The following is a 25283-nucleotide window of genomic DNA, read 5'->3' as shown; positions in this document are numbered from 1 at the left end:
ATTATCGGGGAAAACACATGATTGAGAGTGGACTTTTTTCTAAAATCAAACAGTTTGATTCAATAAATGAACTGTCACAGTACAAAAGTTGGTTTTATGTCAGAGAACAATTATTTTGTCAGTTTTATTTGAAAAAGACCTCATTGTTATTACTTTCCATTGTTTTGTAAAGGCATCCCAGCCTACAAGCTTTGCTTTAATGGGCCATGCCTCCATACAGTTTTCAGTCTTGTAACATCCTACTGTTTGTATTTGTTTATTGTGTCTGTATGGAAATAAATTTTGATTGATTCGATTTGATTTGATTTGACAACCCCAACACCAGGAGGTAATTTAATTACAGCCGAATTCAACTCATATTTTCTAGATGTATTTCTTAAATTCATAGTTGTATTGCTTTCCATTGTTATTTGTAGTGTGTTTTCCATGATTGTATTTTTGCTTTCTTTTCACTGATATATTATGTACATGTTTGTTAACATTGTCTGTTTCTCTGCGCCTTCCAACATCTCTGTATAGATTGATTTTGCACATTACAAAATTCCTACATTATTATTAATATGTGGTGATATTAATTTGTACTTGATGTGGTGGCTTAACAACACCATTCAGGGAAAAATTTAAACAGAAAACAAAACAAAAAACAGAAACAAAATGTGTTACTGGCATATTACTCGCGTGGGATTCGAACCCAGGACCTTTGCAATTCTAGAGCAGTGTCTTACAAACTAGACGGCCGAGATTTCCCGGAAGCTGGAGGCAGTTCGAATCCTATAATTTAACAGCAGGGAGCGCAACAATTTCATCGATATTAAATTTGCAACAGAGATTTTTGCCTGTGATTCTTTTTCACAGAACTCGGAAAAAGTATTGAGCAAAACTAATATTCTTTGTCCCCGATGCAAGTTAAACATCTATCAAAATGTTACATAAAAGAAAAATCAACAGGAATAGTTCAAAATTTGTTGCCTTTTTAGCTGGTTGCCATGGTGAGCATGAGCTTCCGTTTCTTCTTCTTTTTCTCTTTCATCTTGATACTGGCATCTCCAAAAAGCTGGACGTCACTTCTCGACTCCACTTCACGATGGAGGAATTGCAGACCAGCAAGATTGAAACCTATTTGGTCCTGAAACACAATAGGAGAATAAGAGTTTTAGGTTGGGGTTCTGATTTCTTCTGAAATAAAATGCCAAATGATTTTGTTAAAGCCATTGGACCCTTTCGGTTCAGAAAAAAAAATAGAAGTTCACAGATTTACAAATAACAATGGTGAAAGACTTCTCTTGAAATATTATTCCATTGAGAAAACAGCAAAACAATATAAATTCTCGTTAACGAGAATTACGGATTTATTTTAAACACATGTCATGACACGGCGAAACGCGCGGAAACAATGGTGGGTTTTTCCGTTGTTTTCTCCCGACTCCGATGACCGATTGAGCCTAAATTTTCACAGGTTTGTTATTTGATATAGAAGTTGTGGTACACAAAGTGTGGGCCTTAGACAATACTGTTTACCGAAAGGGTCCAATGGCTTTAAAGAGACAAGACTGAGTGGGCTTGTGCCGTGGACTCAACTCGTGGGCTCAATTTGATAAAACCTGTGAGCACAACTTTTAAGAGTTATCTGACTAAAAATGGCTAATAATATTCAAATTTCCCACTAGAATCAGTCAACCATTTTGGGAATGCTCCATTAAAGAAAGAGGCCAAAAAGGATACATCCTTTTTATCTGACAACTTACACCTGTTATCTCCATGTAATTCCTTTTCCATACAGTGTAGCTAAGTTGATCATGCACAAACCAGTGGTCATGCTGAATAACCAAGGCAAATTAACTTCTCATCCATTTAGTTTAATGACCAAGTTAACTCAAATGATGGACTTGCGGCCCACTGTTTTTAATGGGATTTTCCCGCATGGGCTCAAAATAGTAGGTTGATATGATTTGGTGCTGTGGACTTACCCTGAGATGGTGTACTTGTCTCATGGAACTGCTGCGTACTTTATCAATGATTGGTAACAATACTTGACTAGATGTGATCTGACCATGATGCACCCTACCAACACAATTGTAAACAAAGATTTGTAAATATTTCATAGAAAGACCAGGGCTTGAATTTCCACAAAGACCTTCGGGTTTTGTAACCGTTCTATTATTTTAATCCTATATAAATGTAGATATATACGTTAAAAGTAACCTGTGAATATCAATTTCACATGTTTTAGATATTGTCAAAATTATTAAATAATTTTTCATAACAACATGATTAAGTGTAAATGGACAGAGAAAATGCATCAATATTAACTATAATAGTTTCAATACTAACAATACATGCAAAAATAAACAATTTAATACAAAGCACCAGAATATGATCAAAAGCATTCATAACAAGTATAAAGCATGGCTGATATATAAATTATGATCGCTTACAAATTAAGTAGGCAAAATAACAATGGAAATACAAAAACAAATACAGTGGAAATAAAGCCCAACATTATTTTTGCTTGTCAAACAAAATTCCTGAAGACGAGGAGAGTATACTTTTGGAACGCCGAGACCACAACACCAGGGCCCAATGTCATGGCTCTGCTCACCAAACCCAAAGAATCCGCACTGACAAAAGTAGGGAATTCCACACTGACAGCATACATTTATGGGTTAACGAAGAAAACAATTCAGCGCTTGAATAGTAAGCAAAGAATGGGGACTGTAAGTGTACAACTCCGCGCTTGACAGAGCCATGAAATTGGTCGTTGCTTTTGTCAGAGCCAACACTCCTCCCCTTTAGCCCGGTTTATACCCCCTGCAAATGTGAACGGAAGCGAATTTCGATGTCATATGGCTGTTTTCGCCTTGAATGTTTGGCAGGAGTTGAACACAAGTCAACTTATGCGACCTGTTCGTTTTGAATTTGTGATGTCAATTTTTGTAGCCCATTAACTTTCTCAGGAAGTATGAACCGGATTTTAGAGTCTTAGGCAACTGTCCTCTTCTAAGAGATATTAATATGGTTGTACCGATACCCACAAGTTTGCATGTAACAATGACTTCCTACAAACTCATTGTTTTAGACAAGCTTACCTGAGTAGGAAGAGTAGACACCTGCAAGACAGCTCCACCTGCCACCCTGAGTTAATGAAGGTCTCTAGAAGAGGTAGAAGGTCCAGTACATAGCTGAAGGGGATGACCAATAACGCCTCCTCTAACTCACTGCAAAACCAAACAGGAATAAAACAAATTAATTCCAAAGTGTTTAAGGATTTTACTACTTGTTGGAGCATCAAATAGCACATAACAGTCTGGGTTGACATGACATGCCACTAATCTGCATTGGTGGCTGATGGGTTTGGCTGTTGCTTTACAGAATTGGTAAGAAACAAAAATCGTGAAGATCACAGATTTACATAAAACTTACATGGTGATGATGATAGTAGAAAACATCCCTTGAAATATTTCTGTCTGAAATTTCATATTTGATGAGAACGAAATAATTTAATTTCGCGTTTTGAGTTTATCGCTCAGTGAGCGTTTTATTTATTTTTGTTTTGGCATCGATGCAATGCAAAATTTGTAATCTGTTTTTCACTATTCTCTCATGACCCAGATGGCCGGTCGATCTCAAACTTCTACAGGTTTGTCAGTTTATGTATATTGCGGATTGCATAGTGTGCTTACACTGCCAGCAACTTTTTTGCTAGCAAAACCAATTCTGTAAGGTTCCTTTAAGAGCAGCCTATGCATCAATGCACATTGATATTGTCATCAAGTCATAGCCGCAAATTGTACTAGATAACACTTTTCACGTGAACAAAACTGTTTTACGCTCTAAATTAAATTTATATGCTTAAGCAGTTCAACCAAAATGAATTGGGTCAAAAGAGTTTTATTCAAACTCTGTGCCCATGATGAGCATGAGCTAGTATAGAACCTTCTGATTTCACATTTCTGGAGTAAGGCGAGAGTACTATGCACATGAGCTTTGGAGCACATGCTTATGTGCATTTTTAGTCTGGGTTGACATGACATGCCCTTGTATAAAGCACCCCAGCATGTTAAGTGAAAAAAATGGTGCTGTCATCGGAGAAGGGTCTATTTAAAGCAAGGTGACCACCTTTTCATTTGGAATGTGCATTCAGCTGCAGGTCGCACTCTAAATCAACATACCTTGATTTGACTTTCCTGATGACATCGAGGACATATCTTGTGGGCTGCAAAAAAACAAAACATATGGTGATTATCTGTTTTACTTCACATTAATTTGTAAATTTGCAAAACGGCATCCCAGACATCGTTTAAAATTCAGATACATGTAATATTAAAAAATCATATGTATAGGTCAGGATGAGCTCTTCATATTGTGGATATCAATTGTTACACTTACCGATATGTTTCCGAACGCCTGAAGAATTGGATGCATCTTCATGGGTGGGATCTGTAAACAAGGAAAGATGTGAACAAACTAAAATTGTATAACTAATTACAAAAAAAGAGTAGTTTTGGACCCAACATAAGAAAAGCACAGATATAATTTTCCAAGGTTTATCAGGCATAATAACCACAATTTAAAACAGATTAAAAAGAAAAGAAAAAAGGGTATCCACGGTTGCTGTAAATAAAAATAAAAAAACATCAAAATTGCTGGAAGACTCTTACCAATCCTTTCTTATGAGCCTGTTGAGTCTCTCTATGCTCTTTTTCCTTGGCCGTCTCCTCCTTGTACAGCTCAAGAGCTTCCATGATTCTCTCTGCTGCTTTAACTGTTTCAACCGTCTTCCTCCCGGCTGTGCCTACCTCATTGGATGCCACCTGACCTGGAAGCTACAACCAGCAAAACAATAAAAAAAGACTTAATCACTGTAGGATTGATTAACTTTTTACATATAACTGCAAAAGTTGTTTTGTCTTTAAATTTCTTGATGCCTTTGTCTCACAAGTATGCAAGTCTTTAGTGCAGGTCAACCCAGATCAACTGCCACCAGGGGCATGTTGCCACCTACTCCTGGGGGCTGCAAAAAGGGTTATCCCCCTCTCCAACCGCTAAGAATATAGGCAAGGGGTATCGTCCACTAGGAGCTTGACTGGTAGAGCAAAATGCACTACCTTCCCAACTCTTTTCGAAACAAGTGTAATGATCGGGATTTGAAACCACATTCTACAGCTGACAACACCAAAGCTTGGATCCAGTGAATCAGACCACTGTAAGGGGCCATTCATAATAGTCAATTATTCAAAAATTTTGATTTTATTTTTTTTCTCGAAATTTTGGGCGGGTGGGTCAAAAGAAATAACTGAAAATCGAAATTCACTTTCTTTACTACATGATGAAAATAGGAAGGAAATAAAATACCACGCTGGTCCAGATCGTCGTCTGGCACATAGCAGTTCTGCTCGCCGTCACTGGACAATTAACTAAAATGGGTCATTTAAGGGTCTTAAGGGTCATATCAAACTAAAAACTGTTGTACAAAGTTTGATGTGCTTGACAATTTCATTTCTGATTACAACTACAAAGTTGTTTGTTTTTATAAGCCAGGAACAGCTATTATAAACTACTGATGTTGGAGTCCTCTGACCTGATAAATCTGCATCATTAGAGGCATTACTTTGTTCTTTAGTGCATAGAGTATATTGTGAAAAATCAATATTTAAAAATCGAAATTTGGGGTGGGTGGGTTGGTCAAAACAATTTCGAAAAAGAATTTGGCCCTTTAGAATAGATAGAATTCTTACCACTTGTTGCTCTTCATGAGCAATGGCATCCTCAGCAGCCTTTTCTCTCTCCATCTCCCTCTCCTCCTCAAGAACAAGAGGTTCTTGAGTCCTCTCCCAGAGACGCAGTGACTTATCATGAGACCCGGACACCTGGAGTATCAAAACAAAAAGCAGAGCAATAATTTTGTGACCCATAATGGTTTCCCAAAGTGGTGCTGGTGCATTAAGCAGCTACTGCTACAAACACTGAGACAAACCCATAGAGTTATATATAAGAACTAGAGGGCGCACTGGTGATGCTTCTTGCACAAACGCGACGGGACCACAAGGAGACGCTCGCACGCCATTCTGTACGTGCATTGAATATGAAACACACGCTGGAGTTTGTGTTTATTGAATGCTACGCGATGCTGTTTTGTCAACTTACAAAATGGCCGCCTGCGCGCATGCCGAGTCACGTATATAGGCCAGTGCGCCCTCTAGTTCTTATATATACATGTAACTCTATGGGCAGACCCCTTCTCTATGCCATAAGTGGTCCTTTACATGCAGAATACACAGCAAACGGGACCTATGTTTTTTTTGTCCCATGTAAAGGACAAAGCATTAAAGGAAGAGCCTTGCTCAAGAACACAAGGGTCAAATCCAGGACTTGAACACACACTCTGCTGATCAGAAACACCAGAGCTCGACTCTGAGTTAAAAGTCTGTACTTATTTACAAAATTCTCACCAGAAAATTGCCGTTTGAGCTTACTGCAAGGCACCAAACTTCAGCATGATGGCCCTGTAATGAGACAGTATAAGATGTTATTGGCAAAAACATAAATATATACAGAAACACATTGGAGTTGTAATTCAAAGGAGGTGTGTGGGGGGCGGGGGGGGGGGGGGGGGCCATATCAGCACTCCCATCAGTGTGGTCCATATTTGGGCAAGTACAGGATTTCAAAAATAAGCAGATTATTTACTGGTGCTTGGAAAGTTAACATAAAAGCCGTCATTACACCACTGACCAGGCCAGGAATCAAACCCACATTCTGTAAATTACAGAGCTGGAGTCCACCATCCAAGACGGCTTGGCCACGACACCCCACAAAGACACGCCCATACATGTACATAGCTATCTATTATTGTTGACAGTTGTAATCTACGTTGTCAGTAAAAATGTCTTAAACATAATCTGAACTGGAATTTCTGTTGTGTTTGACAAATTAATGTGAACAGTACATCAACATGAAAACTTTTGAAAATTTAGGACATGACTTTCCAATAATGACCTCTTTCTCTGAGAATGTAATTATGACAAATCTTTTACAGCCGCTATGGGCATTTTAGTACAAGCCACTTATGGCCACTATCATCTCTCAAGGATTATCACAATCTTCACCTCTAACGTTGTGATCAGCTCAAAGTGATCTGCATCCCACTGCTTGATCTTCTTGTCTTTACCAGCGCTGAAGAAGAGATGCGTCTTAGGGACAAACTGAAGGCTCATGATGCTGTCATCGTGGGCAAACATCGACCGGTGACAGTCACCAAAGTCAAGACCCCAGATCTTGATGTTACGATCCGCCGATCCGGTCACAATGAGAGTACTGTCCTGTGTTTCCAGAAACAATCAAACGGGTTATAGTACCAGGTCTGGAGATTCTACTTTCAGATGGCAAGGCCAGTTTCATTTAACAAAGGCTATTCCAGCAAAAAAAAATATAAAAAAATGTATAAAAATTCCAGCTACAAATTTACGAAGAGGTTTAGGGAAAGGGGTCTACATGTTGATGAAAGAAAATGAACTGTTACCCAGAGAAGTCATATTGGCAAAAAATAATAATAATATAAACCCATATTTATAACGCACCTTTTGCCAAAGGATACAAAGCGTCAGGTATTATTACTGCAAGGAGTGGGACGAAGTTTGAGATATAAGACCTAATCCTTAGCACCGTGTAATGGTTTACAAGGTTGTGTCGTGGCGCAATATGCTGCCAATCCAGCCACGAACACCGGGGCGCACCCCTTCTTTTTATGTGCCCTGGGTTCTTTTACATGCATTTACACAACACGTGAAAAATTTGCAAAGTGGTCACTGAAAGAAGTACGATAATCTCAGAAAGCTTTTACAGGCGATACTACATATTCCCATTAACAGGTATAGTAATTGGCCCTTGGGGAAAAAAAAGTATGACAATGGAAGACAAGGGCTGACCTAAAAATAATTATAATATATATTGATTTATATAGCGCCTAATGCAAAGTTATCTCTATATATGTACATTTAATATATTGTATAGGCTTTTCTATAGTTCTCATATTATTTAATAATCATTTTGTCGGCCTTTCAGAGGCAAACATTTGGAAATCAGACTAAAGAAGGGAGAACATCATGCTTTGATTAATCACATGATACGATTGTATTAATATTTAACTCAATTCAATATTTTCTGTACTCATCAAATGCATCATAAAATATTAAATATGATGGCAAGCAAAATGATGCAGAAATATATATTGATATAGAATACACACCATGATCATACATGTACATTAAGAGAAATGATAAATCAATATAAATGAATGCAACAAATGTCATAAAATATAGAATGCAAAACACAAATATAATACACTGCAAACAATACAATAAACAAGTACAACATACACAATCATAATACAATCAAGAATGCAATATGAAAATAAGATACACTGCAAGCAAAACAATTTATATGCAATTCAATAAATACATTTCAATAAAGAATGCAATAGAAAAAACAACACACTGCAAAGAAAACAATACATGCAATACAATCAATATAATATAACAGAGAATGCAGTTACACAAATATAATATACTGCAAACAAAGTCATCAATAAACATCTACACAGTTTTTGCAAAGACAAAATAAATACATCAATCAACTACACAAACAAAAAAATATTCATGAAAATAAATGTCAAGTAGCTTTAAAGGGTCTATGTAACTTTTGTAGAACAAAAAACACAATGTCCACAGATTTACACTAAACTTACACAGTTTGAAGATAATGATAGTAGAAAGCTTCCCTGAAAATACTACGAGCTGAGGTGCTGTAGTTTTTGGGAAATGAGTTAAACAATGTCACGAAAATTATTTTAATCATTTACAAACGTATTTTCATGACATTGTTTTACTCATTTCTCAAAAAACTACAGCACCTCAGTAAGTAAGATTTGAAGGGAAGCTTTCCACTATCATTATCTTCAAACCCTGTAAGTTTCATGTAAATCTATTGACATTTTGAAAAAGTACCAAAATCCTTTAAAGTGAAATGAAATATTTGTTTTTAAAGAGTTAGCAACAATGGAAATAAGTACTCACTGATGAGATGTCCATGGTTAGAACAGGCAGCTTGTGTCCATACAAGGCCAGGAAAAACTACAACAAAAATCCACATTGGAAGTTATAAGAATTGTTTCACTAAGAAATGTGTGTGTTGTTAAAGACAATGGAGTCTGGACACTAATGGTAATTGTCAAAGACCAGTCTTCTCACTTGCTGTATCTCAACATATGCATAAGATAACAAACCTGTGAAAATTTTAGCTTGATTGGTCGTCGAAGTTGCGAGATAACTATGGAAGAAAAGAACACCCTTGTCACACGAAGTTGTGTGCTTTCAGATGCTTGATTTCGAGACCTCAAATTCTAGACTTGAGGTCTCAAAATCAAATTCGTGGAAAACTACTTCTTTCTCAAAAAACTGCGTCACTTCAGAGGGAGCCGTTTCTCACAATGTTTTATACTATCAACCTTTCCCCATTACTGGTTACCAAATGAGGTTTTATGATGATAATTATTTTGAGTAATTACCAATAGTGTCCACTGCCTTTAAGTAAGAAGCCACAGGAGAAACTGACTGGGCACATTTTAATTACTTTTTTTGTTTCACTAAAAAAATATGGTATAAAGTTTTTAAAAGAAACTGACTGGATTAATTTTATTTAATTACGGGTTGAACAAAGAAGGATTTGAGCAAAAGTTGAACCTGGGACTTCCAGATCAACTTCTGGGGTGGCAGTTTCTCTATTTTGGAAATATCTTTGTAACCTGTAACTGTCACGCTGCACATAACAAAATGGTGAAATCCCAATAGTAAAATTGAGCACCCACATGTTCTTTAAAGGCAGTGGAAACTATTGGTAATTACTCAAAATATTTATTAGCATAAAACCTTTCTTGGTGACGAGTAATGGGGAGAGATTGATGGAATAAAACATTGTGAGAAACGGCTCCCTCTGAAGTGCCATAGTTTTCGAGAAAGAAGTAATTTTCCACGAATTTGACTTCGAGACCTCAGGTTTAGAACTTGAGGTCTCGAAATCAACCATCTAAATGCACACAACTTCGTGTGACAAGGGTGTTTTTTCTTTCATTATTATCTCGCAAGTTCGATGACCGATTGAGCTCAAATTTTCACAGGTTTGTTATTTTATGGATATGTTGAGATACACCAACTGTGAAGGCTAGTCTTTGACAATTACCAATAGTGTCCACTGCCATTAATGAAATAATTGAAAGAGAGGTACCCTGATAGGGAATGCAAAGCAATTTTTTTTAATGCAAACAATCAGTATGCGCTGTTTATCAACTTTACCCCACTAAAGTTTGTTTCATTCTAAAAAATTCGTGTGCGAAGTCCGAGGCAGGTTAAATGTGATTTTTCTTTTGCAAAACCTAAACACAAAAGTCTAAAAGGTTAACTACACACCTTAAGAGTATCAGCAAAGAAGACTTTGACTGTTGAATCCAGCAGTGCTACAGCAAGAAGCCTCTGATCAGGTGAGTATTTCACACATAGGACGTCATCAGACATCTGCAGAGTACGCTTGTGCACCACAGTAAGACGTTTTCCAGACTCTTTGGAGTCAGGGTCGGGAATGAGCTCAAAATCCCAGAATTTCAGGGTTTTATCGGCGCTGCCGGTCACGAAACCTCTCTGTGTAAACATGAAATGTGTCAAATGGAAAAATATTAATAGGGCAATTAAAATCACAAGATACTACATAATTATGTATAGAATAAATGAGCCAAAATCAACACACCAAATGGTCATGACAGGAAAGCTCCATTAAAGAACTTCCGAGTTTGGCCACAAAAACTCAAAAAGTATACATCCTTTTCACCTAGTGGGTGTTATCATTGAATTACTTTTGTCATTAAACCTACAGTATGGGCACTTAATCTGCCTGGGGCAGTCAGCAGCCCTACTGGTTTGTGCGCCAGTAAATACACTGTCTGTAAAAGGAATTACAAGGAGATATCAGGTGTGAGTTGCTAAAGGAAAAGGGTGTGTTATTCTGGCTTCTTTCTTTGATGGAGCTTTCTCTCAAGTTACTTTGCTTGATTTACCTTATCAGGAGCTACAGCAATGGCCCAAAGAGCGCCCTCGTGTGCTTCAACATTCTCAAGCATGACCCCAGCTGCGATATCAAAAAGTTCCAGATGGCCCGTCTGAATGAAACACAGAAAAAAAAGAAATACAGAATTCTCAAAACCTGAAAGAACTTGGGAGTAAAAATTTGGATGTCGCAATGTTTCTCACAATGTGCCAGAGTTTCATTATCGACGTACCTTGGTGCCGATCAGGCAGTGTCGTTCCCCGGTCACAAACGCAGAGCACAAAGCATAACCAGACTTCATGGAGCGAATACACTGCTGGGTGGCCCTACAAAACAAAATGCTGTTATTGTATCGTGCGACTTCCAAAATAGTTCCATGCACCACCTTTCACACTATCTCTTCCATTCATTAATATCATTATTGATTGATTGATTGATTTATTTGGATTTGAAACAAAACACAGAAGCATCACAGAGCAATACCAAGATGACATGTTTACAATATTAAGATTGATTTTTTTTTTTTTAACAAAATAAATCCCACTATTATTACTCTGATAAAATGTAGGTCAACAAAATGAAAGGAAGCAAAAAGGAATTGAATAAATTCAATGCAAAATATAAGAACATCCCAGTAGTGTAAAATGGTAAGAGACCAGGTATTTAAACAATCTTTGACAGCTATGGCAGCGATATAAGTACTTCTGAGACAGGCAGGATCCTAACTTTATACTGTAGTAGAGTTTTTATAATGACAAAAGAATACAAACCTGTTCCAAACTTTGATGGACTCTCCGGAGCCAGTCAGCACAGTGGTGTTGTCCGCACTGAAGGTCACTGTCCTGACATCTGACCTATGACCCGGTAGGGTGACGGCACCTTGCTTCTCCCCCGCCCAGCGCTTTCCCTCCAATGACTGAATGACATGGGTCTCTAGGGAGTTATTGTACAGCTGCAGTACCATCTTCACTGATGCACCGTCGTTCTCCAAGAGGGTAGCAAATGACCTGTGAATTGTTTCATTTTATTTCATTTAATTTTGTTAATTCTTAGTGTGAAGCGAAGGAAAGAGGGTAGCAAATGACCTGTGAATTGATTCATTTCATTTCATTTTATTTCCTTTCATTTAATTTGGTTTATTCTTAGAGTGAAGCCAAGGAAATAGGGTAGCAAATGACCTGTAAATTGTTTCATTTCATTTCATTTATAGGGCCCCATATCATAGAGTTGCTTTTACAGCACAAAAAGTAGCACGCACAATAAAATTATGCTTACCAGAATAAGATTACTAGCCACATTACCGTGTCAGAGTACAATTTGTGACTACTTTCCTGCTCATTTCTGCTAAGCAGAAATAGAATAATAGAATAGAATAATGTTTTATTGTCACTTGTAAAAAACAGATATTTGAACAGTGAAATTCGAAAATTTCACAAAAACAGAAAATTGAATATACCATCTGCTTATAAAAAGAACCTGTTCTGTAATATTCCTGTAAGCAAGGCACTGACCATTACCTTATTTTACTAGAAGCCTCCAAGATGCAGCAAGTTTGGATTTCATCTTTGACAGCCAAAGATTCAAGAATCTTCTCTTCTTCTTCACCTTGAGTTTCTTTCTCCCTAAAAGATCGTCAACAAATTTGATTCTATCATTAGGTCATATTACAAGCGTTGGGATTAAAAATATTAAAAATATAAAAATGGCTGTCGCAAATTGCGTACCAACCAAACAGAACTATGTTATTAATGCAAAATTATAGCAAGTGTCCTGTTGTTTTGACACTAGCAGAGTATCAAAGACTAAACGAAAACACAACACATAAACAGGGATTAAAAAGTTTCACACAAGTATTCAATCTTCCCGCAGATGACTTAAGAAAATGTAGTTTGTAATTAATGTGCTTGTTTTTAAAAACCAATGATTCTAATTCCCTTGATATTAATCAATCTCATCAAACCAAGATTAAGTTTTTTTTTTGTTTTTTTTGCAAGTCGCCAGACACACAAGGCCTGAAGGTCACTTCAAGGTGTGGGCTACAATTATTTTTTTCCAGAGGTCTATGCCAACTTTTCCTAGGGCTGAAACAGGGTTACCCCTTTTACAGTCCATACGGATGTAGGCTTGGGTATATAATAACTACTGAAGTTGAAGGCTTATTCCTTCAGTGCTTCCCACTAGTTGTTTACAGAGTGTTTTCTTACCTGATTTTCTTTCTAGCTTTCCTTTGCTTTTTGTTGAGCAGCTTTGTACGCTCATCCTCAGTAAGTACAAGGAAAACCTCTAACCTACGATCTGCCCCCTGTTGGAGAATTAAGGGGAATTTTTGTCTTTGATTAGTAATAGTAGCTTCAGTGATGCTCAACGTTCAGCATTTTCCTGCAAGGTATGTGGGACTACGTTTTTGAATTATGAGACCTTCTCCTTTTACATAGCACCATGTAATGGTTTACAAGGTGCTGTGGCGTAATATGCTGCCAATCAAACAAGGAACACCGGGGCGAACCTCTTCTCTTTTCGGATAAGTGCACCGAGTTCTTTTATGCGGGTGGCATGGTTGGCTTGTGCGTAAAGGGCTCCCCTCTCACCAAAATGACCCCTGTTCGATTCCCGGGCAGGGCCGTATGTGAGTTAAGTTGTGCGTTGGTTCTCTGCTGTGCCATGAGGGTTTTCCAGACCATCCGGTTTTCCTCCCTCGGGAAAAATCAAACACTTTCGATCTTTGGCTGTGCTCCGTGGTCATAATGGGTTGATGTGGCTGGCAGCCAAAGGCGCCCTTGCATGCCTGCTTCGTTGTAGCCGCGTCCTTCGCATTTCAGCTCTTAGCTGCGAGTAAGGATGATTAGCGCCCCAAATTATGATATAAGTTAAACAACACACAGGGCCAATAGCTTCACGTCCTATCCGAAGTCCGCAGGGCTCTTCTCATGCACAAGCTTTTGTATCAAGCCAATACAAACTTAAATGTAACTTACGTGACAAGATAGCACCCTTCCTGTGCAGTCAGTGGAGAGAGACACCACACGTTGACTCCCTTTACGCATGATGGATCCTACACAATGGCAAGTCAGTATACTCTGTGCAGAAATAAATGAAAATGGTCAGTACAGAGCCGTCAACATTTTCATCTTGCAATCAGGGATATTTTGAACAACAATCAGAGAGATATAAAAAACACAATACAATACAATACAATACAATACAATGCAATGCAATGCAATGCATTGTCTTTTCTCCATTTGTTTTTTGTCTAGTATAGTGACTTAGTTGGATTTTCAGTATCCTTGGCTTCACAACCAGAATCAAAAATGAAAATTAAATTTGTCCACCAGATCATGGAGAGCAAACTATCAGCAAAAACAAAAAACTCTTGGACAATGTCTACATACTGTGTCATCATCGTCTTCGATGTCTTCCTCCTCATCATCACCAATAATGGTCGACAGTCTAGGCTTCTTGGCCGGTACCTCAGCCCCATCTTCAGTCTATTAGCAAGAAATCAAAATAACAAGTTTTCAGGGAGCATCTAGGAACAATATCCTTAGCACTAAAAAAAATACATGTACATGTAGATCAGAGAGTAGGATTTCCGGAACCTCTCAGATATTACAATTCAGGAGGTTTCTGTGCGTCACCAGAAACACAAAACAACAGGTTTGGACAAAGTGTGGTGTATTTCTATCCTCCTTTAGTGACTTCTTTACTTATTTTAAACAAATTTCAAGGAGGTTCTATGGGTTACTAGGGATGAGGTTTGATGTGAAAACTCCTGTCAATATAAGGCTTGTTAGTTGGGTTTCCCCCCTTATTCTTTACCATTCCGTTTTCCCTTTGGTGATTGCTTTACTTCTTTCAGGAACAATTTTGAAGAATCAAGAGAAAATCCTGAAATCAGGAGAAATCCTGACAAATTCGCGTGTCTGATGTACAAGTATGGTGTGACCACATCAAAGTTCTGCAGCTAATACTTCACCATTTTCTTACCTCATCTTGAAATGCGATGTCCCAGACTCTCAGCTCACTGTCTCCTGCACCTGTCACCAGTCGATGGTCATCTCCAATTATCACAAAATCCCACACCTGCAAAACAGCAACATCGAGTTTATACAAACCTGATGTCAAACAACAGATCATGGTAATGCTCTTCCAGCATTTTAACGGTGTGGCATGTCTTGGCTGAGCGGTCTAGTTCACCGAAACCAAGCTCTGGTGTTGTCAGCAGCAGAGTGTTGGTTCGATAACCGGTCAAGACACTTGTGCCCTTGAGCAAGGCACTCAACCATAATTGCTTTGTAAAAGTTAAGAAGGTAGTGCATTCAGCTCTACCAACCAATCGCCTCATGGATCCACGACTACTCCTCATGGACTGTGGAGGGGTTCACCCTGTTTGGGCACCAGGAGTAGGTGACAAAATGTCCCTGGTGATAGTTGATTTGGGTTGATGGCCCTTGTGAGTAGAGCATTATCTCCCCCATAATATATTTCAAAAATTGTCAATTATACTACTTCAAGCATTTGAGTTACTGTGAAGAAAAAAAATGACAAACTTACTTCTGTCCTGTGTCCAATGAGGGTCTTGAAGCAGTGCTGAGTGTCGATATCCCAGAATTTGACAAATGTGTCCTTAGAGCTGAAATAAAGCAATTCACAAATCAATGAAAACTCAAGTAATTAACTACAAGGGGAAACCAACACAGTGAATTTCAATTAATTTGGGGTTGATCAAAGAAAAAATTCCTTATACTACAGCAGGTTTTCAATCTGCGACTCCTGATGAATGTGCCAGCGCTCTACTAAAAACTTCCTGCTAACCCATGTGTGTAACCCTTATGCTTGACGTATGCACGGAATTCCCTGCTTCCATAAGTGCCGATTCTTTGCTTACGATAAGCAGGGCCATACAAAACTGGGCCCAGGACTCGAACCCACACTCTGCTGATCAGAAACACCACAGTTTGAGAATCATGTGCTCTAATAACAAGATGTGCCTTGACAAGCCACTGAACGTTAACCAACCTTGTAATGAGGATGTTGTGTTTCTGCATGAAGTGACACTGAGTGACGACACCTTTGTGGCCTTTGAGTCGATACAGACCACTCTCATTCACCACATCCCACACAATGACATCCGTGTCCTAAAATTCATCGACAAGAAATAGACAAAAATTTGCTTCATGGAAAGTCCGCCCAAACTCTAAAGCTAGGGCCTGCTTCAATGGAATGTACAAATTTATTTTATACCACTTTATACTTCGAATGATTTACTGCCATTTATCCTCAAACCTACAGCCAACAAAATGTAACAAACTTCAACACCATAGGCCTACAATATTGTTTTTCAATCTAGTGGTTTGCCTGATCTCATGTAAATCCTAATGAATTTACCATTGCAGAGGCCTGTCCAACAGAATCAAACAAAACTATACAGTTAGGAATACATCACAGGGGGGCAAATTCGGCCACAGCAAGAAGAAAAATAAAATGATCAGAGAAAGTAAAACAACTTTCAGTCCTGACACTTCACAGAGGCAACAAAGGTGATGGCCTTCATGCTCCCCGTTTAATGCCTTCATCCCCTAGAAACGCTCCTGTAGAAAACTACAATTTCCTCATAGGGTGCCCACCAAAAAGAAAATGCCTTGGTGACCTTGCCCTTTCAAAAATGAAGCATACAGGGCTGAACTTTTTACCCGATTTAAGAAATTGGGTACTTACATGTATGTTTTATCTGTGTCAAATTTCAAGCCAATCATTCTGCCCATTTTAGCTGAGGAGTCCCCATGTGCCCATGAACAAAATGTGCTGTTTGATTTTGTATGGGATGGGTCGGGTCAGGTACAGGTTAAGAGCTCAGACCTTTCAAATTGAAACACCAGACTATTCGGCAAAACATTCTGGATCAAAAGAAGAAAAAACCCAGTACTCACTTTGGAACCAGATGCTAGTCTCAATCCATCCTTATCAAAACCTAGAGCCGTTACGGCCGATTTGTGGCCGCTGAAGGTGACGGTCATTTCACCGGTGGCAAGGCTGAAGAGCTTGACCGTTCCGTCAGCGTAGCCGACAGCCAAGGTCTGGGCTTGAGGACTCTTGGCCAGGATTGACACTTCTGAGGACTTGTCTCCATGGAGAACCATCATCTACAAGATACGGACATCAATCATTAACAGGTTTTATGCATCTTTTTAGCTCGGGGCTTTAAATGGCAGTTTAAGAACTTGTCGCTACCCTTTTATTCCCTCATTTAAAACATTGCAAAAAGAAACAATAATCAGATCCACTTGCCCTCAAGTCCGGTTGATACTTCCTGCGAATTCGATTGTAAAACAAATGTTGACGTCACAAACTTGCAGAGAATAATTCACAACAGTTGAACTGTGTTTGACTCCTGCGAAACATTCGCTGCGAAAAAAGCAATGTGACGTCAAAAATTCACAGGAAGTATGAACAGGCTTTTCTGATCTTCTTTTACTTTACCTTTTCAGATTTACGTAGATCCCAAATGAAGACATGCTCACAAGCTGCAGCAGCAACATACTTCCCCTTGATGCCACGGAGCTCGACAAATAAAACATTAGCTTTCTGAGTGCCTACTATGCCAAAGGTAGCGCTGGATGCATAGCGCAAGTATTGCTTTGTTAACCCCATAGTTGGGTTTTTGTTGACATCCACAAAATGGGTTTTCAATATTGAGTAATTCGGTTCACTGTAGCCAGGACTCTAGAGCCTTCCTGCAGAAGAACAAATTGAGAACTGTTAATAATGATTGATGTAGCTGAGCAATTAAATAGAATTGCAGCTGTTGACAACTGCTCACAAACTGCAAAACAATATAATTTGTTAAACAAGTTTTCTGGGCAGGGTTCGTGTCAGATTATTTTCGCAATGGTTTCAGTTGTCCGGTTACTATGCCCACCGTTCACTCATATAGCGCAAACGCACTGCATTGTAACAACCCTTTTACAGAATGGTTTAGTCCAACTCGGCCGCGGCTCAGCAGTTCGTCAATCCAATTGGCTGATACCTGCGGTTCAGCACTTGGTGACCAAAAAATAAAGCGTTGAACATATCAGGAAGTCACAAAATGGCGATGCAACAGGTTCAAAATAGAACCTGGGAAATTTGTGACTGTTTCGCTCCAGGATCTGGTAAGTTATTGTCCCTTTTCTTCAAAATATTTTCTCAATTGTGTTTTTGAATGTGTTTCATTAGACATTGAGGATTTAATAAGTTTGTGTACCTAGAATTTGTGTCATGATTTTTGAAAGTGGTAAAAATTGAGCAAATCTGTGGACTAGACCATTTCGCCCTGTTTGTTATGAGCATGGGTCGTAACCCTCCGGCTTCGCCGTCGGCAGGAGGGTTACGTTATCGCAACTAGATCTGTCTACATTGTAAATGCCAGAGTGCCACTCTCCAGGTCGTGCATCCAGCCAAAGACTAAGACTAAGAGAACAAAATATTTGCTAGAAATGCAGGATTTACACAGTACATTCGTGTGTTTCACTGTCACAGTGTCAGTCACGACTAACAATACATGACATCAGATCATCATGATTCATATTCATCATACATAAATTAGAAAAATGGAGGTCGGATGGTCGAACGTTCATCAAGTCAACCGACGACTTGTCTTGCTTTTTGCCATCCGTCAAGTTGTTTTAAATTCGAATTGTCTGAACCGTCGGGTTGTCCGAACGGTCGAATATGTCCCGACGGACGAGTTGTCTGGTCTGACCATGGAGGTAGAATCCACTAAATTAGGGGCCGCTAAATTAGTGCACTGCACGCATGGCCTATCTCTAACGTTAGTCCGGAAACTGGTCACCATATTTGAATCTCGATTATAAACATAATTAAATTATAACATTGTTTAATATACTTCAATACCAAAGGCAAAATACTTACAAATACTGCCTTGTTAAAAACACTCAAATAATACGCTCTCTTTAATCGAAATATTGGTGGAATTTATGAGCCTGTTTCTACTGTACACACACGCCGCTGCTGCAGGCGGTCGAGTGATTCGATCGTTCTCAAAAAGCATCAACTCATCGAGACCGTGCATATTTTAAAGGCATTTTGTTTCGTACCCCTGAGAACGGGTGTAGCGAGCTTTAAGCACATGGTTTCGCGGGTCAAAGGTCATAATTTATTATTTACACTTCCCTTGTCTGCTAATAAAGGTTTCGCAGCATCGCGGAAGCAGCCGGCAAAACAAGCCGGTAATTTCGTCAATTTTTGTTCTCTTTGGTTCTGCATTTTTCTGAAATAATCCACGACATAAAGAGAGAAAATGGCGAGGCATACGATGAAGTTTATCGCCACAGTTCTCGGACTTTTCTTTGTCTACAACGGCTTCGGAAAGATCAACCCAAAATTGAATGCAGATTTACATTTGCAGATGGTAAAAAAATGCTATTGTCTTTGATATTGTTTATTCGTTCATTATTGTCAATTTGTTTGTTTAAAAATATAGTATAATAATAATAATGTCTGTTCATTTTTGCGTAGTGTTTACTTCCTCAATAATGTTTGTTAGATTTATAACCATCATTATTAATAACATAAATACCTTGCTATTCTAATGGAATTTTAATTAAAATCTTCCCCATGAATGACATGAGTCCATCTAACAAATCAATACAATGACAAAACAGGTCTTCGTTTCGCTGCCATTCCATTATTGTATTTACTGTTTGATCTTAATACAATAATAGAGAGAGGACCCTCAGTGGTAGACCCAGTAACTGGGGCGCTGTACTCCTTTTTTCGAAATGTTGACATTCTCGGTCGAACTGCTAGTTTCTCGGTCGAACTGCTAGTTCGACCGAGAATGTCAAAGTACGAAAAAAGGAGTACAGCGCCCCAGTTACTGGGTCTACCTCAGTGGAGTGTGGGTCTTTTCTCTTTTTTTGTTTGATTAACTATTTTAAGTTTAAATTACCTCTTTAGCTAGGCAAACAAAATAGTTGACTGATCAGTTCTTCAGTTCAGACAAAAAAAAATATTACAATAAAAAGCCTAAAATGGCTAGGCCTATAGTTATTATATAGTGCATTCAGGACAGTTAGAGTTCATGTCTGAATTTTTGCAGTTGCACAAATGTTACACCAGCTTAATTATTTTTGTTTTTTCATTTTTAACTCTCTACAGAAAAAGCATTTTGTCAACTATGCAAGGGTTGCTCCGCTGCGTACATACTTGGACAAGAAATTCAAGGCCTCAGATTACCGCAACTTCATAGGAGGGATGGAGATTGCCGGAGGAGCAGGAATGGTCCTCCTCTCCGGAAGATTCTCGTTACAAGCGTCTCAACTATTTGTCCTCCTCGCCTCCGCCTTTATGATTCATACCCACGTCATCCTCGGTGATCCGTTTCCGAGGGCAGCCACTCTCATCGCTACGTCGTTGATGGTCGTCGTTCAGATGGTTTTCACAAAGTTTGTCGATAAGGACACACAGGAAGAGGAGAAAGCAACAAAGAAAAGTTCAGCGAAGACAGATGAAACCGACGAGGGACACAAGAAGGAGGTGTTGGTTGAAAAGAATGACGAGGTCAAGAATGTGCAAGAAAAACCAAAAACTAAGAAACAGAAAAAGAAATCAAAGAAAGATAACTGATTCTTTCTTACTAAAAAATTCCCATTATAACAATCATATCAGCATCTCTTGATTGTCTGTTTTATTTCTTTCATTTGAATCTCTTTCCCCAGCCTGATTGGCTCTGGAAGACAAACAACTTTCCTTTTTTTTCTGTTTCCAAATGAGATTTTGATCTTTAAATATCGGCTGCAAGACCAATCACTTGTAGTCAAATCTACCTCTGCCAGATGGGGCTTTATATAATTTATTCAGTTTGAAGGTAGGATCATAGATTTGAAACCGGAATGCTGATTTATATTTAAAGCGCAATTATTATAAAAGAAAGATGAACTAAATCATAAATGCCACATGTGAAAGTTTCAGCTTAAAAATACATTGTCTACTTGCTGAGAAAAGCAAAAAGATGTCACAATATTTTTTACAAGATCTCTGCTGAAGGGATTCCTTTCTCAAAATAGTTTGTTGCTATCCACAGCTGCAGTGCTTTTCACCAAGTCAAAATTATGGATTAGTATTTACCACTAACTAATTTTCTTTTGAAATAAATTGTTTGCAAGAAAAGCTTGTACAAAGTGCAGAGCTGCTCCTTGAATGCAATTACACAAATGGATTGACTTTAACATTTACATGTATCCTGTCTAAAGAAACTGCCAATAATCTTTTAAAAAGTTGTGAATCAGTAAAATTGAAAATAAATTATAATTCAGTTAATTAAAGACAGTGGACACTATTGGTAATTGTCAAAGACTAGTCTTCGCAGTTGGTGTATCTCAACATACACGTATGCATAAAATAACAAACCTGTGAAAATTTGAGCTCAATTGGTCGTCGAAGTTGCGAGATAATAATGAAAGAAAAAACACCATTGTCACACGAAGTTGTGTGCTTTCAGATGCTTGATTTCGAGGCCTCAAATTCTAAATCTGAGGTCTCGAAATCAAATTTGTGGAAAATTACTTCTTTCTCGAAAACTACGTTACTTCAGAGGGAGCCGCTTCTCACAATGTTTTATACTATCAACCTCTCCCCATACTCGTAATCAAGTAAGGTTTTATGATAATAATTATTTTGAGTAATTACCAATAGTGTCCACTGCCTTTAATGGTAGTTTATTTGGGCCTACTGTCCTCAATCAACCACAATCAGACATCTTCATGATGAGAATTTTGAAGGGGTTTGGGTTATTTGCTAACATTTTGACAGGGGCACACTTCTTCATCTTTCTGCCAAACAAATATGATGAAATTGAAATATTTTGTAAGGAAATGTGTTTTCTTTGTGCAATGAATATTGTTAAATTGATCCCACAATATATTTAAAGTACTTTAAATCAAAGTAAAAAGTTACTTGCATAGAAGAAGGTTAGATGCGTTGGAAGAATTTTGTCAAAATGTTATCCTGAATTTATTTAGAACAATCAGAGAAAAATTTACGGGATGATTGAATCCTAAATCCCCACTTTCTGTCTTTTAATTTTTTAGCCAAATGTAGGTTTTAATAAAAAGGAATTGACAAATAGTTTTAAAAATACACTAGACTTTTACTTTTCTGTTCAGGAATGACATTTTGTGTGGATATGGTTCGACACGAAAGCGATCAGATTTCTGTTGAGGAATGGCGTATTGCTAAAGCAGACTGGCTAAGTGGTTTCTTAACCTGCCTTTTACTTCTGTTGAGGAATGGCATATTGCTAAAGCAGACAGGCTAAGTGGTTTCTTAACCTGCCTTTTACCTCTGTGGACCCTGGTTTGAATCCCACTTTGAACAGGAGCCTTGCATGTGGTTTAGGTTTTCAGTCCCTACTAGACTTGTGGACAAGTCGTTAATGGTCCAATGCGGTGAGATAGTAGAGTTGTCACTGCTCTCGAGCGAACTGCTGGTTGCCGACTTCTACTCCCCAGGGGAGTAGAAGTCGGCAGCGCGCAGTAGTCGCGCAACCAGCAGTTCACGTGGAGAGCACCGCTGCAACTCGACTATGTCACCGCGTGGGACCATAAACGACTTGTCCACAAGTCTAAGTCCCTACCTGATATGCATGGCTTTTCCCCAATGGAGTTTTCCCACCACATTGAAAGCAGAACATCTCTCACTCCCTATCGATGCTGAATTGTGTAACAAATAATACAATTTCGGTGAAACATCCTGTTTAGCCCAAGTGTGTACTTGAAATTATGATACCATTTTGTTCTTAAATATTTTAGACAATGAATTTTGATTGTACATTTTGTGATGTAATTGTAATAGTACATATTAATCAAATGTCATTATTTCAACTGTGTTTTTTTGTGTGTTTTATCTTGAAATTGTGAAACAATATTTTCTAATGGTGAATAATTGGGTAGTTTATAGTAAAGAGAATGTACTGTAAGTAACACAAATACAATTTAGAAGATACAGTTTTTAGGACAAAGAGAGCTTCATTTTCAAGGCTCGAATTTGGGGTAAAATTCCACAAGACCACGACTCAAAACATTTTACCAGACCATTTTTAGAGCTTATTTTACAATATAAATAAAAGAGAAAGAACTTTCCAAAATGTTTAATTTCATTTAAACTGTTTCCAGTTAAACAATCATTGAAAGAAGAGTTAGCTCGGTCTTTTGTCTTGTGTAAGAAATCTTTGATGTTCAACACATAATTTGAAAGGCCTTCCTTAAACTAAAGATATTACACAGTATCAAGGTATTATTATTCAATTGAAAATCACAAGACCACTGAAGTTGTCCAGTCCTGAGTTTAGTGGCCTGATGCTAAAATGGCTGGCTTGGGCATGTAGTCCAAGTGGAAAACAGCCCTGATTACACCGGGCCCAATTTCATGGCTCTGCTTACCACCGAATTCTGCGCTTACGATCACGCCACGCTTATGATGCAAGCGCCAAATTTCTGCGCTAGCCACGTTAGTAAAGAAAGCCTAGAAGCGTGGAGTACGCATGCACAGAAGCCAAAATTCGCTTACCTGTGAAATGCGCTTGCCGTAAGCACAGAATTCCCTGCTTCCCTAAGCGCAGATTCTGTGCTTATGGTATAAGCAGAGCCACGAAATTGGGCCCAGATCAAGTAACCTCCGACATAACATATTTACAAAGAGCCACCCATGGTGTATACACAGCCCAATTGAAGAATGTTAGATAATGTAGTGGCCCAAGATAGTTTTTTAGACAATCCTTAGTGTAGAAAATTCCTTTCAAAATTTCACTGTCTTGGTTTGTAAAGGTTTGAATTGTAAAATACGTACATTGTTGTAAGTGTCAAATCTGTGCCTTTTGTGTTTGACATTATTGTGTACTTGTGGTGGATGTTTTGGTTTATACATAGGTGAAAAACTGCCCAAGAATATGCAAGTTTATCCAGCAATAAATGTCGGTTTTGATTCAAAGGTAAATTTGAGTTCTTTGTGTTCTTATTTAAAGACAGTGGACACTATTGGTAATTGTCAAAGATTAGTCTTCGCAGTTGGTGTATCTCAACATATGCATAAAATAACAAACCTGTGAAAATTTGAGCTCAATCGGTCGTCGAAGTTGCGAGATAATAATGAAAGAAAAAAACACCATTGTCACATGAAGTTGTGTGCTTTCAGATGCTTGATTTCGAGACCTCAAATTCTAAACTTGAGGTCTCGAAATCTAATTTGCGGAAAATTACTTCTTTCTCGAAAACTACGCCACTTCAGAGGGAGCTGTTTCTCACAATGTTTTATACTATCAACCTCTCCCCATTACTCGTAATCAAGAAAGGTTTTATGATAATAACTATTTTGAGTAATTACCAATAGTGTCCACTGCCTTTAAGTGAGTATTAGGAACCATGACCCTACATGTACTTTAACTGTACAATGTTAAAAAGGGTGGGGGTAGTAATTCCTCATTTTAAAATCAACTGCTTCGTGTTGACAGCTAACTTTCAACATTTGAAATGAAGATAAAACAAATATTTACGTTTTGATGTTTTATTTGACTAATTTTAATCAAACTCCTTAATTGTATTTACATACAATGTACATCTATAACTACAGGTAAAGTATTTACACACTGTAGTACTGCCCCTCAATATATACAAAAATAAGAATTACCTGTTGCAAACAACTTATAATTTACCAACTAAAAGGACCTATGTTATAAAAGCAAACAATAGTTAATGGCCTGACGTTTTGGCCCTGGCAGAGTCTTTCTCAACAGATAAAAAATTAAAATTCAAAATTTGCCATCATTGTATCCTGACTAAAGATGTGTAAAGGCTCCCAAACTAAATGTTTAATAATGGCTTTTCAACTACACGTTCACGCCCATGAATTAACACCTTTTACTGGTCATGAACAAAGGTTTATACACACCCACGTGACGCGCTCTCCACCAATAGGAATAGCGAAACTGTCTGAGGTATTTATGAATAAAGATTTTGGTCACTGCTTTGCAGCCTTGGTTGACACAGCACAATTGACCATCATTTACATGTATGTTGGTGGTTAAGTCTTGATAGAGCTTTAAAAGCCATTGGACACTTTCGGTAAACAGTATTGTCCAAAGGCCTACACTTTGTGTATCACAACTTATACATAAAATAACACACCTGTGAAAATTTAGG

The 25283-nt window shown here is 38.1% G+C and overlaps 2 protein-coding genes across 2 annotated transcripts; one reads left to right on the top strand and one right to left on the bottom strand.

Annotated features, from left to right (window-relative positions):
- Positions 1-88: 88 nt before the first annotated feature.
- LOC117296433 (WD repeat-containing protein 3-like) lies at positions 89-19109 on the bottom strand. Its single transcript, XM_033779355.1, has 24 exons — positions 19000-19109; positions 17569-17822; positions 17019-17231; positions 16108-16226; positions 15643-15721; positions 15076-15171; positions 14481-14576; positions 14067-14168; positions 13296-13393; positions 12609-12713; positions 11862-12098; positions 11324-11417; positions 11102-11203; positions 10461-10688; positions 9072-9128; positions 7107-7319; positions 6450-6503; positions 5736-5867; positions 4659-4823; positions 4387-4437; positions 4170-4213; positions 3087-3215; positions 1968-2061; positions 89-1126 (listed from the first exon to the last, which is right to left on the bottom strand). The coding sequence occupies exons 2-24, from the start codon at positions 17737-17739 to the stop codon at positions 974-976; spliced, it is 2832 nt and encodes a 943-aa protein (XP_033635246.1). The 5' UTR covers positions 17740-17822; positions 19000-19109; the 3' UTR covers positions 89-973.
- A 157-nt stretch (positions 19110-19266) lies between these two features.
- On the top strand, positions 19267-21451 carry LOC117296777 (transmembrane protein 35A-like). The gene is made up of 2 exons (XM_033779824.1): positions 19267-19498; positions 20248-21451. Exons 1-2 carry the CDS (start codon positions 19388-19390, stop codon positions 20713-20715), a joined length of 579 nt encoding a protein of 192 aa, XP_033635715.1. The 5' UTR covers positions 19267-19387; the 3' UTR covers positions 20716-21451.
- Positions 21452-25283: the final 3832 nt, after the last annotated feature.

Source organism: Asterias rubens, chromosome 11, assembly GCF_902459465.1.
Source record: "Asterias rubens chromosome 11, eAstRub1.3, whole genome shotgun sequence".
Taxonomy (NCBI): domain Eukaryota; kingdom Metazoa; phylum Echinodermata; class Asteroidea; order Forcipulatida; family Asteriidae; genus Asterias; species Asterias rubens.
Note: the sequence above shows the minus strand (reverse complement) of the source record. Positions and strands in the feature narration are given on the sequence as shown.

Bases quoted from the DNA above. Each gene is read 5' to 3' on its own strand.
- LOC117296433 (XM_033779355.1), bottom strand. From the start codon at position 17,739: ATGGGGTTAACAAAGCAATACTTGCGCTATGCATCCAGCGCTACCTTT. The intron at 4,824-5,735 runs GTAAGAATTCTA...TGCTGGTTGTAG, and splicing joins CTCATGAAGAGCAACAAGTG to CTTCCAGGTCAGGTGGCATC. The intron at 1,127-1,967 runs GTAAGTCCACAG...ATTGTGTTTCAG, and splicing joins GACAAGTACACCATCTCAGG to GACCAAATAGGTTTCAATCT.
- LOC117296777 (XM_033779824.1), top strand. From the start codon at position 19,388: ATGGCGAGGCATACGATGAAGTTTATCGCCACAGTTCTCGGACTTTTC. The intron at 19,499-20,247 runs GTAAAAAAATGC...AACTCTCTACAG, and splicing joins CAGATTTACATTTGCAGATG to AAAAAGCATTTTGTCAACTA.